Here is a 16,559-nt window from a genome sequence, read left to right as displayed (position 1 = left end):
CTGCAACTATAAGAGTTGCCAGATTACTCAGTAAAAGGTTACTAAAAACAGGTTAGACTATTCCAAGCTTTTGTGATGCCACAAAGGAATTGGTAAAAAAAAATTCGGGATTACTAAATATCTCACGCGAACTGCAACGCCAGGATATCATCTTAGTTTTCTGCTCTTTCCTACTCCGGCTGAGACAGTTCATTTATGCTGTAGAAAAATATCTACAGTGTAGTACTGTCATTTTCCACATAATTTGCGTACAAAAAAAAAAAACAAATGGCAAATAGCCTCTGCATTTCAAAAGCTTTACAGAACATTCCGTGCAGAGACAAAATCTCTTATTTATGCCCGCATCCACCGTTTACACCCATCTTCGCAGTGGACCGGCGGTCAGGCGATATTTTCACTTACTTCCCGTTTGAAACATGAAATTGGTGTAAAAGGCGGAACGATGCTACCACAGGAGAAAATTTCGCACAAACGCTCCTGTTACACAGTAAATGTGTTTGGTATCTATGCTTTTAATTTTAATTGCACATTAAGGTGTATTTCCCGCGTCAGGTTTTATAAGGCTTGTAGCGGCGTAAAGGTAGACGCCACTGTAGAGGAACAGATGGTTGCGTTCCTCTATAGAGGGGGAGATTTCCAGTCAGGCAGATGTTGCGCCTGACCGGCCGCGGCCCCTCCAACGGTTCCTATTCGGAGATGGTATATATGCAACGCGTCGCTCAAATTGTGCAAGCGTGATTCAGGATCGACGTCGCCATCTATCGTGATTGCTGTGTGATATCACTGTAGTTGCGTCACTGCATCGATCCTCTTGCAGTTCCGGCGATGTTGACAAGATGGCGGTATATGCACTAATTGTACCGCCACATCATTGAATGGCTCAGCTGATCGATGCCGTTATATCCTCGACCAGCTGAGCGCCGACGCAGCATGAATGAACGGCAGGGGGGCGGCGACGGTCCAATGATGACGCCGCTTCAGGCATGCGGCGCGACGACAGGCTGAGGCGAGGGCCAATCCACACACCGTCTTCGACGCAGACGAATCCCGACGCGATTGTAGCGTCGGAAACTGCCGATCCCTGCCGAAGTGTGACGACGTAGTCATGGCGTCGACGACGACGTTTGCAAGCTGCAAAAAAGGAATTTGAGGACATGTTAAGTTCAGGTATGGCCCGACGTTCAGAAAGTCCCTGGTCGTCCGCACTGCATCTCGTTAAGAAAAAAGATTGTGGATGGAGACCGTGTGGCGATTACAAAGCGCTAAATGCGAGAACGATTCCTGATCGGTATCCCATTCACTCCGGGGGGGAGTGATGTGGCGGTACAATTAGTGCATATACCGCCATCTTGTCAACATCGCCGGAACTGCAAGAGGATCGATGCAGTGACGCAACTACAGTGATATCACACAGCAATCACGATAGATGGCGACGTCGATCCTGAATCACGCTTTCTCGAATTGAAGAGGTCACTATTGCCGTGAACTATGAAAATCTTGCAAAATCTCAGGCGAGCGATCCAGAGCTGCAAGATTTGCTCCGACGCGGCTCTACATTAAAATTAAAAAAAATTGAGACTCTTCACAGCTCAGTACCGATATCTGCGACGTCTCCGTGAAACCACCTCGTCCGTATGTCACTCCGGAGTTCAGAAAGCAAGTTTTTGACATGTTGCACAATCTTCATCATCCTGGAAGATCAGCTACAGTGCGACTTGTCACCGAAAGATTCGTGTGGCCTGGGATACGCAAAGATTGTAGAGAGTGGACTAGGCAATGTTTGCAATGCCAAAAATGCAAAGTTACTCGCCATACCACATCCCCCCTTTCCACTTTCCAAATTCCTTCGTCGAGATTCTCCCATATACATCTCGACATCGTAGGGCCGCTAACTCCTTCATCTAATTTCAGATACTGCCTCACAGTCATCGACAGGTTCACGCGATGGCCTGAGGCGTTTCCACTTCAAGACATCTCAGCGGAATCCTGTGCCGCTGCTCTTGTATCCGGCTGGGTGGCTAGATTCGGTTGTCCGACACGCGTGACAACAGATCGAGGCCGTCAGTTCGAGTGTCACCTGTTCAAGGCGCTAACTGCCTTGATTGGCGCTCATCACCTTCGCACAGCCAGCCAGCACTCGCCATTAAGGTTACCACACGCATGCTGCCAATGCAAGCCTGGTACCTTCGGCACTCCTGCACGGACTTCGGCTCCAACGTCACGGCACAACTGCGCTACAGCCGGACCATCTACGGGCAGCATTCGCCGGTTGTCGCGGTATAGCCACGTGACGCACCGAACTCATCGCAGAGGACGCAACATCGATTCCGACTCACTGGAATCGTACTCTCAGCTTCGCTTCAAAGGAGCTGACTACCGCGCACAGCCCCTGACTCACTAGGGCCAATTGCGCACGGTTCCGACTCACTGGGACCACACCCCGACTCACTGGGGGCATCTCACCCCGACTCACTGGGGCATCAACACCCCGACTCACTGGGGCATCTCACCCCGACTCACTGGGGCATCTTCATCCCGACTCACTGGGACATCTACACCCCGACGCACTGGGGCATCTACTCTCTGGCACCGACATGCTATACGCTTAGCATCGAAGACTCGACTGAAGACCTGAAGACTTTCGACCTCCGGTCTCCGGGGGGGAGTGATGTGGCGGTACAATTAGTGCATATACCGCCATCTTGTCAACATCGCCGGAACTGCAAGAGGATCGATGCAGTGACGCAACTACAGTGATATCACACAGCAATCACGATAGATGGCGACGTCGATCCTGAATCACGCTTGCACAATTTGAGCGACGCGTTGCATATATACCATCTCCGAATAGGAACCGTTGGAGGGGCCGCGGCCGGTCAGGCGCAACATCTGCCTGACTGGAAATCTCCCCCTCTATAGAGGAACGCAACCATCTGTTCCTCTACAGTGGCGTCTATCTTTACGCCGCTACAGGCTTGTTAATATAAGCGTTGGTTCTGCAAGCGGTATATTTTTGCGTGATCATCTATTAACAGCCATGAGAACGAAACTGGATCTGGAAGGTAATAGAAGTGAGTTTGATCAGGCTAAAGATAGTTGACAAAAATAGAATCGACTTTCGCTGAACGGTATACAAACTGCAAATGTAATCCGTTTTTGTTTTATCTGGAGATAACTCTGTTCTTCATTTATAATGTATAATTAAATAAGAGATTGCTTTTTAGGAATAAGACCGACTGTTGTCGCACGTATTTCAAAGGTTTATTTGTATTGTGTTGTATGCGGTGTAGAATATACTTATTGCTGGTGGTAGGATATATTTCATATCCGCTCGGATAGCGACCACCGTACACAAGGTATTAAAATCCGCCATAGTGGCCCACGTAAGTGTGTCGCGTTCCGGGATCAGCCTGTGTATATCCGGTTCCAACAGGCCGGCACCATTATGTCGAATGTCGAGGGGTTATCATATCTCGTCAGTCGACATTCCATTGGAACCCACTCTTCTTACCAGTAGGTGAAATGGGGACTATGCTGTTCCCGTGTAAAAAAAAAAAATAGTGCTCTCAACTGCAACAGAATAGGGGACCGGCCTATCCTTGATTTTGTACATTATTCTATGTGTAATGGTTAATAATACGAAAAAGAAACACTCCTGCGGAACTGCATAAAAATTTATTAAAAATTGAGCGAGTAATTCATATTTAAAATATTGTAATGTGCAGAAGTGGGCGCGATGTGGGGATATCGCTTCATCTCTTTCTTTTGCACGCGTCGTAATTCCCGATGACATCACGTGTGGGTATTTCGTCTCTTTTCTGTTTCTTGTTAATTACCTCTTCCACTGAAATTCAAAGACTTGGATATAACTTGTTGATTTTTACCGGATTTTAATAATTCCTTCTGTGTTATAATTTATATTATGTAAATATTTGCTAATAATTGATTCAAGAGAAATCCATATTACTATTAAAACTATCATCTGCTATAAATTACAACGAAGGATTTCACTAGTGCGCCATAATTATTATTTTAATGAGCAAATTAAATCCTCGCGTGGATTAACTCCGCGCCGTAATTACCACATTTAGTTACGATTCCGAATAATGAGGATAAATTGCAGAAAGCAATTTCACAAACTGTGAAATCTGGACACCGCGCCGCGTACGCGCATCATATATGAAAGATCAGTAAGTTAGTTTTTTTTTATCTACCTGTTTTAATTAGTATCATTGTAATAATACTTACTGTAGTGTATGTAATTCCGCTTGATGATGATCCATTGTCATATAGAAAACTGAGTCGTGGTTGATTTTTTCGTCCGTTCGTAAAATTTTCAAATGTCCAATTAATGTTTTCATTAAATATATAAATAATACCACAATATTAATATATTAAGTATTATTAACGTCTTACTTATAAACTTATTTTAGCGTTAAGAGGTAATTTAACTGGGGCCTTATTCTCTATCCCGCACGTTATTTTGACAGTGTGTAACAAGCACGTAACACAACGCATCATGTTTAGGACTATAGAAATTTGGCATACAGAATACCATTCCACGCACATTTCTCGAAGATAACATGACACGGCCGCGTTACGCGTTAACACAATCATACAGAATAAGGGCCCTGATTAAATAGCTGTCAAAAACATCAACGGTTTCCTAGTTTAAACCTTGTTAAGAGGCAAGATGGCGCGGTTTGACTTACAGCTGATCGAGTAAATTTATATTTTAATTAATCATAGCTTTGCGATTTTTTTATAAATAATACTGATATACTCTAAGAACGCGGTGACATCTTGTCACACAAACATTTTAATTTAGACAATGACTTATCAAATCAATAAGTAATCACTTTTGGAGCACAAATTTGTTCTTGATTTCTCGTCTCTAACTATACTGTTTAATTCTTTTGACTAGTCTTAATAAATGTACGTATTTTTGTTTAATAACAATGGGAAATAAGATGTACTATTTGTTATAAACAAAACTGCCTCTGATTCAAAGAAATATCACTTCACTAGCTCATTATCAGGGAACGGTAAACGGTTTGCCATTATGCTATATAACATCGAACAAGTGCTTTTTAGGGGACCACGTCATTATCTTTCGTTATATCACTATCTTGTATCTGGTAATGGCATTTGCTTCTGGTTTATAATAACGCGATATTCCCCTATTAATTACTTTTCTATTTACCTTACCATTCTCGTATATTAAAACAAATTTTTATTGTCTACCACGTGATTAATAATATAATATTTGCTACCGCGATTCATTTTTTTGCTGTCAAATGTATTACCTCATTGCTATAAACTTATTAATTAGTTTAAGGCTAGATCTAAGCATCTATGTTCTAAATATTTATAAGCACCAAAAGCATATGTATGTAGCAATGGACCTACGTAGCCAAAATCATGAATAAATTTTTTGCATTTGAATATCTTCTTTAAAAATGTTGGTTATGAACTTAAATAAATTGTCTGCGTCCGATGACCTGAAACAATTGAAGTTAATTAACTGTTGGCCCGCGATCAGCCAGAGCGTGGAATATTTAAAAATAATCTCTGTAATATTTTTTGTCATAAATATTTTGTGGGTGATATAGAACTTATCTAATCTGTCTAAGGAGGTCTATTACCTTTGTTGTTGCACATGACTATGTAGGTTGGGGACAGGCAGGATTGACTTTGAATCCCATACCAATTAACACTTAATCAATACAAGGAAGCAGCTTACCTGATAGTAAGTGATTTCCCCTGCTTATAAACTTCCACGATAGGTATTAAAGCAGTAATGGATGATTTAGGACCTTTGATGTAACCACAAAGGATAGAATAAACCTCGACATTCAAATATTTCAGATTTGTTTTAAAATACTTAAGAATGCCGTGTTTCCTTGTTTACAAAGGTAAAGGGGCTCTGACAGTTACACCACAATGTTGAAAACTGGAAAAACTTTTATTCCTGTTACGAATCAGCTCCATAAGGATGATTATTGTTTGTACATTTAAATTTTTTTCAAACCGATAAATTCTCTTTCACGACTATAAGACATCACGAAGACGCTGACAAATTATTGCACGAGATTTTAATAAAAAGGCCGTAACGAATAGTATATTATCAGATAATTAGTTAAATAAATAGTTTTTATAGTAGGCGTATTGAAATAAATTATTGCTAGCTTCTATGTCGTGTGACTGCAACAACTTAAAAACGTGTGCGCGGTGCCTAACATATTTATTCCCTATTCACCAAATGATAAGCAGCACGAATGTCCATATCGGTAAACAAAACTCGGAACATTCAATTATGTCAAGGAAAATTGCCCTGTGCCTGTTACTGACATAATATCTATAAAGACATCGCTCTTTAATTGTTACTTACATGAACTACGGCTATGCAAATATTTGAAAAAGGAAAAAATATTTAAGGCCCCTTGCATTAATACTTCCTTATTTCTGCGCACTGTGTAAATCCAATGATTCTAAAAATATAGACTAATTATTTCTTAAGAGCCGTCCGGTAGGTAACCCTTTACCCTATACCTCTATCCTTTTCAAGTTATGAGAGGTCATAAAATTCTGTAAGTGGATAACCATTTATATAAATTGCCAACTAAGTAAGGTTACATGTTACCAAAAATTTGGGTATTGTAACAGTTTTAAATTAGAGTGGTTTTCACACAATAGGCTATTGTTTCCGAATCTTTATTTTGTACGAGCAATGTTTGTTCGATGTATATTATTTTTTCTATTTATCTTGCAACGTGTGCCGGTTAGTTGCGGTTTTGTAAATTCTAAGTATGGTTTTACCCTCTCCGAATCAAGATTATTATCAGCTGTGAAATAATAAATTTAATATTATGTTTAGAATTTGGGATTGAAAATTCAGTATAAATCATGTAAGACATGAATTTATCTATCTAATCAAGATATTATGTGATCCGAAATTATTAAAATTTTCAGTGTCTTAAAGTAATATTCAGTATGCGTAATTGAAAGACAAAATCTGTACTACTGTACCTTTAACTTTTAGACATCGTGTTCATTCTAAAACTTCTTTAGAGATGTTTCTCCAGAGAAGCTATACCGCATTTTTTCATTCTAAATAATTCTAGAATGAAACTTAATTATTGACTATCCTAATATCAAGGTTTAATAGTTTCGGTAGCGGTGCCATCGCCCGCCAGATGTCGTTGGCGCGTAAACAAAGCATTTTATTAGCTCCGAGTTCAACGGCTTGAAACTATTGCCTCTATCGGCGATGAGTCTAATAGACTCGTGGCTTACACTCCTAATGCCAATTCACATGCGGTGAAGCCAAATTCGGTTTTATGAGGCCGAAAGTTTTAAGAATTATGGATTTTCCAGTCGCCGTCATTTTGAATTATTAGAGTAATAAACTGCAAAATTGTTAATTTTTTTTATTATTATTTATAGTTCAGTTACACTCGTTTTCTAAAGTTATTCATTTTGACCTAAATTATATCAGTCCGGTATTCATTATAATTCAATACTCGGTAAGAGCTAATTCAGTTCGATACACGTGATACATGTTATAGGTAATATTATGCATAATGTTTTCTTATGTTTACGCGAATGTTAGAAATTAAAATTAAACTAATTTTCAAAGTCTATCGCGGACTAACAACTCAGTCCGCCCCATATTCATGAAGGCTGCAATGTCTTCAAAACGTTGAGAGAAAATTATAAAATGAAAACCGCGATAAAATCCTAAAAATACTGTAATTTTAATTTTAAGATAATGTGCATTTAAAATTTTTATTAGTCCTAATATTTTATTAAGTAAATCAATACATATTAATAAAATTCGTTATTTGCCCTCGGATAAAATTCGTTGACACTAACGTCTTCATATTCCAAACGAGTTCGGCCCCTATTCGCCAATTCGAATGTTACCGAACTATAAATATTACTTCAATTACAGCCATTGTTGGAAAATAAATGTGGCAGAAATTCCATCGTAGACTGAAAGCCACCTATTCAGTTGCCTTTATGTTTGGGGCAAAATTCAATAACAGTATTAATTTTTTTTTTTTTTTTTTTTTTTTTTTCCCAATGATTCGACTCAGGTTTAGTTTATTTATCGACTGGTACTTGTGTGTGATTCGGGAAGGTGGGATGGGGGCGAGAGGGGTCCGCTATTTGATACGTAGTCCCCTCACCCCCATTCTTACATCGCTTTGGGTGGAAGACAATAAATACTTTTGTATGGTATATATATAAAAGCAAAGGGCGGATCGTCCACCCTTTGCTGTTTGTTTTACATAGTTAATCAATTATAACAGTGGTGCTCATAATTATAGTGAAAATCACGTGATATTATTGATCAATATACATTCTTATTCTAATTATCTTATTCTTATTCTTATATAATTTTTTTTTTTTTTTTTTTTTTTTTTTTTTTTTTTTTTTTTTGTCGCATGACAGCCCACGCAGTGGTTATTCTAATTTTTAGTTCTTATTATCTATATATTACATTTCGAGTGTTTATAACATTATCATTAACAATCTTATATAATTGTTGTTCGATTCATTGTTGTAAGTGCTTAACTCTACGATACGTAAATTGTATCAGTTAATACCCTTTTATCATTTGGCACTTTATGAGTGTTTCGAGTTAGCTGCTTCTGTGTTGACCCACCCTTTGCTCAAACTCTGCTTTACTACCTAATCTCGACCTACGCGTCGAACACAGTGCAGGCGGAATGCCTGTATTCACGCAGTTCCTGCGGTTCACAAAACGTAATACTATGATTAATATCCCGTCCGCGGCCCCAGTAAGACGAGATAGTGTTCAAAAGCCACTAATTACGGTCGCGGAGACTATTATTATGCCCACCCCTCTCCGATCAACAGATCTTGGACGACAGCGGCTACAGTGTTTAGTGAGCAGGGTGGATCAGCACTTTCGCGGCTGTCTCTAGTATAAGCTGTTACATTAGGGTGAGGTGTGTGAGCTTATTGGGTGTCGTTGTTTCCATGAGTGTTTCTTGTGTTTATATCCTTGATCCTTCCGAATATATTGTCTATTAGTTCCAAAAATGACTCAATTGTGCTATTTGTTCTCAGTATGCTGTTTAAATTATATGGATCAACATCATATCTGTCGCATATTGCCTCGTGTCTGTGTCTGTCTGACATAAATATGTTACAGTGTCGCATCAAGTGTTCGATTGTTTGAGTTGAGTTGTTGTCACATACACAGGTATCTGTGCTGGTTATTTTGAATCTATGTAAATATGCCCTGTGGTATCCGTGTCCAGTTAGAAATTGTGTAAAATTGAATGTTGGGTTAGTTTTCCGCCATAATTCACGGATTTGTTCTAGGCTGGGCAGGAGCGCCCACGTGCGTCTGCCCTGTTCGGCTTGGTCGTACCTCGCTTGCCAGGCCTCCCTGGAGGAGCCACGCGCCAGTCCTTTGGCGTAAGACAGCGGAAAGCGACAGTAGTCTGGGGATTTGTGCAAGTTGCAGGCCTCCCTGGCCGCCCCGTCCGCCATCTCATTGCCCGCAATGCCCGCGTGGCCCTTGACCCAGGAAAAGTTTATGGTGCCTATCTTCTGATATTCATGCACCATGCGGTGAATGTGTGTTACAATTGGATGAGTGTTGCTGCGGATTTTTAATGATAATAAGGCTGATTGTGAGTCAGAGTGTATGTATGTTTGATTATATCTGTGGTCAAGAACCCACCGGCACGCGTGTTGGATGGCGAGCAGCTCCGCCTGGAAGACCGTGCAGCACCCATGAAGTTTTATCTTGCGTGTCGCAATGACTTTCCCTCCCGGATCAAAACACACGAAGGCGGCTCCTACCCTGCCGTCGTCTTGCTTACTTCCGTCTGTATAAATGTGATGGTAAGTGTTACACTGTTGTTGAGTGTGAGTTTCAGTGTCAGTATTTGTGTCAGTATCCGTGTATGTGTGTGTTGATTCCCTGCCAGGAGGCGATGTGCATGTGATAGAAATTCGATCGGAAGGGTGTAGTAGTAGATGTGGAGGCGTTGGTGTTTCCAGTCCAATGTCATCAGGTAGGTATGGTGTGGTGCCGGTAAGTCGTGTTCTTTCTAATGTATATATTTCCTGTATCTTTAAGTCTAGTGGGGTGAATTGTGCGAGTGCTAAGGCAGCAGTGGTTGATACTGTTCTAAATGCTCGGATTGCCTTGAGGGCAAATCCGCGCTGCATGCTCAATAATAATTTGCTATTCACTTTTTTGAGCGCCGCCTGCCCCCATATACCCGCCGCGTAGGTAACTATTGGCTCGATGACGTGTTTATAAATTGTCTTCACGTTGTCCGTGTGGGCCCCCCAGGTAGGTTTGATGTATAGACACAATTTATTAAAAATTTTTCTGGTTTTTTCTATTACGTATTGTATGTGTTTGTGAAATGTTAACTTTTCATCGATGATCACCCCGAGCACCTTGATCTCCCGCCCGAAAACGATTCGATGCCCGTCCATGACAAGACCCGCAGACTTGGCCCGGGGTGTGAAGGCAATTGCTTGGGTTTTCGGGGCGCCAAACGTTAGCTTGACGCTCCTCCCCCAGTCAGCGATGATGCCTAGGGCCTGGTTGGTGTTTTGCGTCAGTGTGTGTTCGTCAGCCGCAGTAGCGACCAGCAGCACATCGTCCGCATAAGCCTGCAGGTGGCATCCGGGAGGAAGTGTTTTGTCGAGAAGCTCATCCAGGATGAGGTTCCAAAGGATAGGCCCACAAGTGGACCCTTGAATGCACCCTTTGGACATGCCCTTAGTTACCCGCGCCCCCGCATGACTCAGAGTGACCGCGCGATCGGTAATATAGCTTGTAATAAGCCCGAAGATGTTGTTCGGGCATTTGGTCTCCCTGAGTCTGTGCATGAGCGCCGGCCACCAGGCATTGTCGAACGCCGCCTTGATGTCTAAAGACACCGCGACGGCGAGGTGGTTCTCCTTCTTCGCCTCCCTGATGAGCTCGAGAGCTGTGTGTAGCGCTAATATTGTGTTAGTTTGCTCACGAAATCCGAACTGTTTATTATTCATGTGATTGCTCCCGGACGCCCTGTAGATGACTCTTTTGATAAAAAGCCGCTCCAACAGTTTGCCGAAGACGGGCAACAAACCGATCGGGCGGAAGGCCCCGATGTCAGAGTAATCCGACTTGCTGGGTTTAGGAATTATTTTCACAAACGCCTCTTTCCACTGTTTGGGGAAGTGTTTCAGTTCTAGGCATCGGTTCAGTATATTAGTAATTAGGTCCGGGTATGTCTGTGCAAACTGCAGACAAATGTCTGCAGTTAACCCATCCAGACCCGGGGCTTTCTTGGGATTCATAGTCTCTAGGTTTTCTAGCACCTCTTCGCAGGAAAAAGGCGGGTCGTCTGGTGTGTTAGGTGTTGTGTATTGTGTCGTACGTAATAAGGTGTGTCTAGGTTCGGTGTCCGGACCATCGTCAGGGTAAAAGTGTTCAAGGAGCGCCTTGGCTGTCTCCGCCCCTTCTTCGGTGTATCGGTCCCCAATCCTAACAGTGACCGGTGGTCGACGAGGCGACGCGTCCTTTAGCAATCTGTTGGTTAGGGACCAGACGTTCTCCCCGGTCTGGAGTTCGCAGAACTTGCGAAAGTTTTCGCAAGACGCCGCCCGTATTTCGCTGGCGTATTGCGCCTTTTCAGTTCGCAGCCTCCCGGCCAGGGAGTCCGTCTGTTCCCCGTTCCTAATGGCGCTGTGTATTTGTCGGTGTAATTGTACAACTGAAGCTTTGCGAGAGTCCAATGCCTCTGTCCACCAGGGGGGCCTGTGTTTGGCGCCTTCCTGTTTTACCGGCATGGACTCTCGACAAGCAGTGTGTATTTGTTGGGTAACTTCCTCGATAAGGGCTTCAAGTCCCTCGCTATCGAGATCTTGTATATTTATGTCCGCTACATTGGCTCTCGTTAGGTTGGTAAGTAGGGAGTCCCGAAAGCTGCCCCAGTGGGCGTTGGCGCTTTTGTAGCGGAAAGTGGTTTGTATATTTGGTTGTGTGGTGTTGTTGCTACCGCCGAGTCCCAGATTGATGCCGAAAACGATTGCTTTGTGTTGTGATGAAGAGCATATTTCTGAATCAACCCGCCACCTCCGTACCGAATCCCATAGGCAGTCCGATACGAAGGTGACGTCTATTGTCGAATATCTAATTTGGTGGTGTGTAGTGGTGATGAATGTAGGTGTTAGTGGGGTATTGCACGGGTGTAAGTTTGTGCAAGTGGCTAATTCACTTATTATTTCTCCGCGTCTGTTAGTTTTCCTGCTGCCCCAGTCGGTGTGCCACCCGTTAAAGTCTCCTCCTAACACGACTGGGTTTCCTTGTATTGATCTTAAGAAGTGTAGAGTGTAATTGATCGTGTTGCCTGTGTCTTCACGTGGTTCAATGTATACCGACGCAATATATAGTCTTTTACCTCCGATAATTATTTTGATTACGCTTAGATTGGAGTTAGAATATTGTGACATACCTATGATATTTGCATGTAAATTAACTTTAGTTAGTATGCATGCCTTGACATTGTTCTCTCCCGTTTGGAATTGATGAATATTTACCCCAGGGATGTTCCTAACTGCCGTAGCCGTTCCCAAATAGGGTTCGGATAGCAAGGCAATGTGGTAAGGACCCGCCATGAAGGACACTAAGAACTCCTGTAAACAGTTCTTTGATCTATCTAAGTTAAGCTGTACAATCTGTAATTGGTTAATACTATAGTTGTTCCTATTGTCCATAATCGATTCTAGAGTTTATTTTGTTACGCACGGAGATAATTCTGGGGCAAGTGGGCGAAGTTCCTTTGTGTTCGGCGTTCCCTGTGGTCTTATATTTGTTGTTGTGTGTGGTGCAGTTTAAACACCGTGGTGTGGCCTTATTTTGGTATGACTCACAGCAATCCATAGTGTGTCCGGGTTGGGCGCAGTGTGCACAGTGTGGTGTATCGGCGGCACATTTGGCCTGTGTGTGGCCAAACTGCAGGCAGCGGAAACATTGTAGGAACGGGGAGAAGGCCTCGACGTGAACCCTCTGGTGATCCACGCAGACCCTCCCCATTTCCACAACTCGCCTCCATACAGTCGGGTGCGAAACAAAAACTGCATTGTACATATTTTCGTTTCTGTTTTTCCGCTTAAATTTAAATACGATATGTGAGTCGCTAAAGTTATCTATTCCGGCTGAGACATTGGGGTTTTGTTGCTTAATGATATCGACGATTTCCTCCGGTGGGGTTTCTGACGATATTCCTTTAAGAATAAACATAGGTCGTAGGCTACGCGCGGGCTCCGCACTCACCGCACTAGAGTTATTAAGGCGACTAAGTGCGTCTTCTCGGTGCTCGTTTGTTTCAAACTCGACTCGCAATTTATTATTGGAGATTGCTTGTATCTTGACGGGCGCGTATGTGGATTTTTTAAAGGTAATGCTGCTTTTAAACGCTGCGACTGCCTGTTGCTTACTTTGAACTTGGTTTTTAGGAGTGACTATTATGGCTGGACGGTTTGTTGTCGGTGCGACTCGCTCTATTGGGTGGCCGTTCATGCCGGTGTGTAGTCGGGTGCTTGTTGTGGTTGTTGGTGTTGATGTGGGCGCGGGCCTCGCGGCCGCGGCGCTGTATGTGTAGGGATAAATGGGTCGCGAGTGTTGTTGTTGTTGCTGTATCTTTTCGATGATCTTAGTTTGTTTTTCGGTATTGTCATTTATCGCTTGTAGGTGCTTGTCCAGTTCCTGTTTTACAGTGTTAATAATTTCAGTCTTATATGTGTCCATTATTGATGTATTGTTATCCCTGTCCATTTCGGTAGTTTCAGTGTTGTTAGTTTTAATCTTCTCTATTATATCAGGCAGCTGTTTGGTGCTTAGTTTATCTATCTCTGCCATCAGATCTACTATTTCCTCCTTGTCTTGTTTGCGGAGGGCTTTGTCTGTAGTCACTAGAAAACGGGTTAGGTGAGCTATCTCGGCGATCGCAACTGTGTATGTCGCCAAGTTCCTCACCTGGTCGGATTGGATGGTGCGTAAAGGTCTGGTTTCTTGTTTGGGGTCAATCTTAGAGTCCGTATGCCGGTTGTCCGTCCGATTTTTATCGCTGTTAGGGGATGGTTTAATTTTCGATATCCCGGTGTGTGAGGCGATGTTCGCAGCGGCCCTGGTCTTGGCAAGTCTTGTGTTGGCGTGATCCGACATATTGGGTGTTTTCCTCTAACTTAATAACTTAATAAGGTCCGTTTTAGGTGAAAATGGTGAGGGGGTGAGAAGCAGGTGTAAATTGGTGAAGGGGTGGAAAGGGAGTGAAAATTGATAAGGGGGTGAAAAGGGGGTGAAAATTGGTGAGGGGGTGAAAAGGGGGTGAAATTTGGTGAGGGGGTGAAAAGGGGGTGAAAATTGATGAGGGGGTGAAAAGGGGGTGAAAATTGGTGAGGGGGTGAAAAGGGGGTGAAATTGGTGAGGGGGTGAAAAGGGGGTGAAATTGGTGAGGGGGTGAAAAAGGGGGTGAAAATTGGTGAGGGGGTGAAAGGGGGTGAAATTGGTGAGGGGGTGAAAAAAGGGGTGAAAATTGGTGAGGGGGTGAAAAGGGGGTGAAATTGGTGAGGGGGTGAAAAAGGGGTGAAAATTGGTGAGGGGGTGAAAAGGGGGTGAAATTGGTGAGGGGGTGAAAAGGGGGTGAAATTTGGTGAGGGGGTGAAATGGGGGTGAAAATTAGTGAGGGGGTGAAAGGGGGGTGAAGTTGGTGAGGGGGTGAAAAGGGGGTGAAATTTGGTGAGGGGGTGAAATGGGGGTGAAAATTAGTGAGGTGGTGCAAAGGGGTGAAAAGTGGGTGCAGAGGGGGTGAAACTGTAAGGATGGGGTGAAGGGTCTAGGTGGGCTCTTTGAAATGAGCCCAAACTCGGGCCCGCTGGGGTGAATATTAAGGAAGTTGTGAGAGGGGGGGGAGGTAAGGAGGGGGAGATATTGCTGCCGCAGAGGGTCTTTAAATCAGTGTTCCCGGGTCGGGTGCAAAAACTCGTACCGAGGCGTCCCAATGTAGCAGTAGCAACTTAGTTTGGGAAAGGGGGGGGGGAGGGAGGGGGGAACAGTATTAATTAGCGACAGCTTTAGGTTACTATTCTCCATCGGAGCGTCGTAATGGTTTTTAGTTACTGCTAAATAATAATAATAATTAGGGTTTGACATATTTTTGATTGAAATTAATATAAGCATAACCTTTAGCGGCGGCGGCGATAGCCTAGTGGGTGTGGAACGGTCTGCCAAGACGAATGTCCGCAGGTTCAAATCCCAAGGGCACACACCTCTGACTTTTCTAAAAAATCATGCGTGTATTCTTTATGAATTTATCGTTCGCTTTAACGGTGAAGGAAAACTGTTGTAAATATGGTATATGTTCTTAGTAATTAAATAAAGTTAGTAAAAAGATGTTATTGACATGAGTGTTTATTTCGGACTAAAAGGGAAGTAACTATGGCAAACAAAATACAATTAGTTCTAAAAATAGAACATATAAAAAATAATAAGTCACGACGAAGGTTACAATCTCCAACAGCCGCCCTTAATCGCAGTTGTGACAGAAACAAAACAAATAAAATAATTAAGTTTCTAAACCTAAGTTAACTACACATCGTTTGTGTGCTAGAGGTCCGAGGGCCTTCGTTAGTACATCAGCAGGCATATCGTTACTTTTTATATATTCTAACTTAACAATATTATTAGATACCTTTTCCCTAATAAAGTGAAACCTAGTATCTATATGCTTCGTCCTGCTGTGGTGTACAGGATTTCGAACAAGATTAATGGCACTTTGGCTGTCAGAAGCTAAGTTAACTGAACAAAGTATACCTGTTATCTCGTATATAAACCGACGTAAGTAACACGCTTCCTTCGTGGCAGACGCTAATGCCATATATTCTGACTCGGCCGAACTTAACGCAACAGTAGGTTGCTTCTTGGATTCCCATGATACTGGACCTCCACTTAACTTGTAAACATAACCGGTGTATGACCTTCTGTCGATTGGACAGTTTGCCCAGTCTGCGTCACAAAAACCCTTTAAAGGTTCTCTATTCTTCCTGTAAACCAATGAATAGTTTAGGGTACCTTTTAGGTATTGCAGAATCCTTTTAGCAGCATTCCAGTGTTCTTTAGTAAAACACGTATTAAATTGACTTAAATAGCTCGTGGCGTAAGCGATGTCTGGTCGTGTGTTTACCGCTAGATACATGAGGCATCCTATTAAGTTTTGATAAGGTTAAGACTCACCGACTTGACCATCCATTCTTTTTCCATATTCTTTTTAATTAATGGAGTATCCACGGCCTTACAATCCTTCATATTAAATTTTTCTAATATAGAAAGAATATAATTTCGCTGGTTCAACCTTATACTCTCGGAATCACTTTCAACTTGTAGTCCCAAATAACATTTCAATATTCCGAGATCTTTTAATGAAAAATATTTCGACAAATCATTCTTGACAGTGTCAAAAGTCAAATCAGAATTAAAGAAGACTATTATGTCATCAACAAAGATTCCTAATATT

At 42.5% G+C, this 16,559-nt stretch overlaps 1 protein-coding gene across 1 annotated transcript; it reads right to left on the bottom strand.

Moving 5' to 3' along the window:
- Positions 1 to 880: 880 nt before the first annotated feature.
- LOC115450560 lies at positions 881 to 14,212 on the bottom strand. The gene is made up of 4 exons (XM_037442413.1): positions 13,486 to 14,212; positions 12,919 to 13,122; positions 9,345 to 12,395; positions 881 to 1,131 (listed from the first exon to the last, which is right to left on the bottom strand). The coding sequence occupies exons 1-4, from the start codon at positions 14,210 to 14,212 to the stop codon at positions 881 to 883; spliced, it is 4,233 nt and encodes a 1,410-aa protein (XP_037298310.1).
- Between the last annotated feature and the right edge of the window lie 2,347 nt (positions 14,213 to 16,559).

This window comes from Manduca sexta, chromosome 24 (assembly GCF_014839805.1).
Source record: "Manduca sexta isolate Smith_Timp_Sample1 chromosome 24, JHU_Msex_v1.0, whole genome shotgun sequence".
Classification (NCBI taxonomy): domain Eukaryota; kingdom Metazoa; phylum Arthropoda; class Insecta; order Lepidoptera; family Sphingidae; genus Manduca; species Manduca sexta.
The sequence above is the reverse complement of the archived record's forward strand: the minus strand, read 5'-3'. Positions and strand labels throughout refer to the sequence as shown.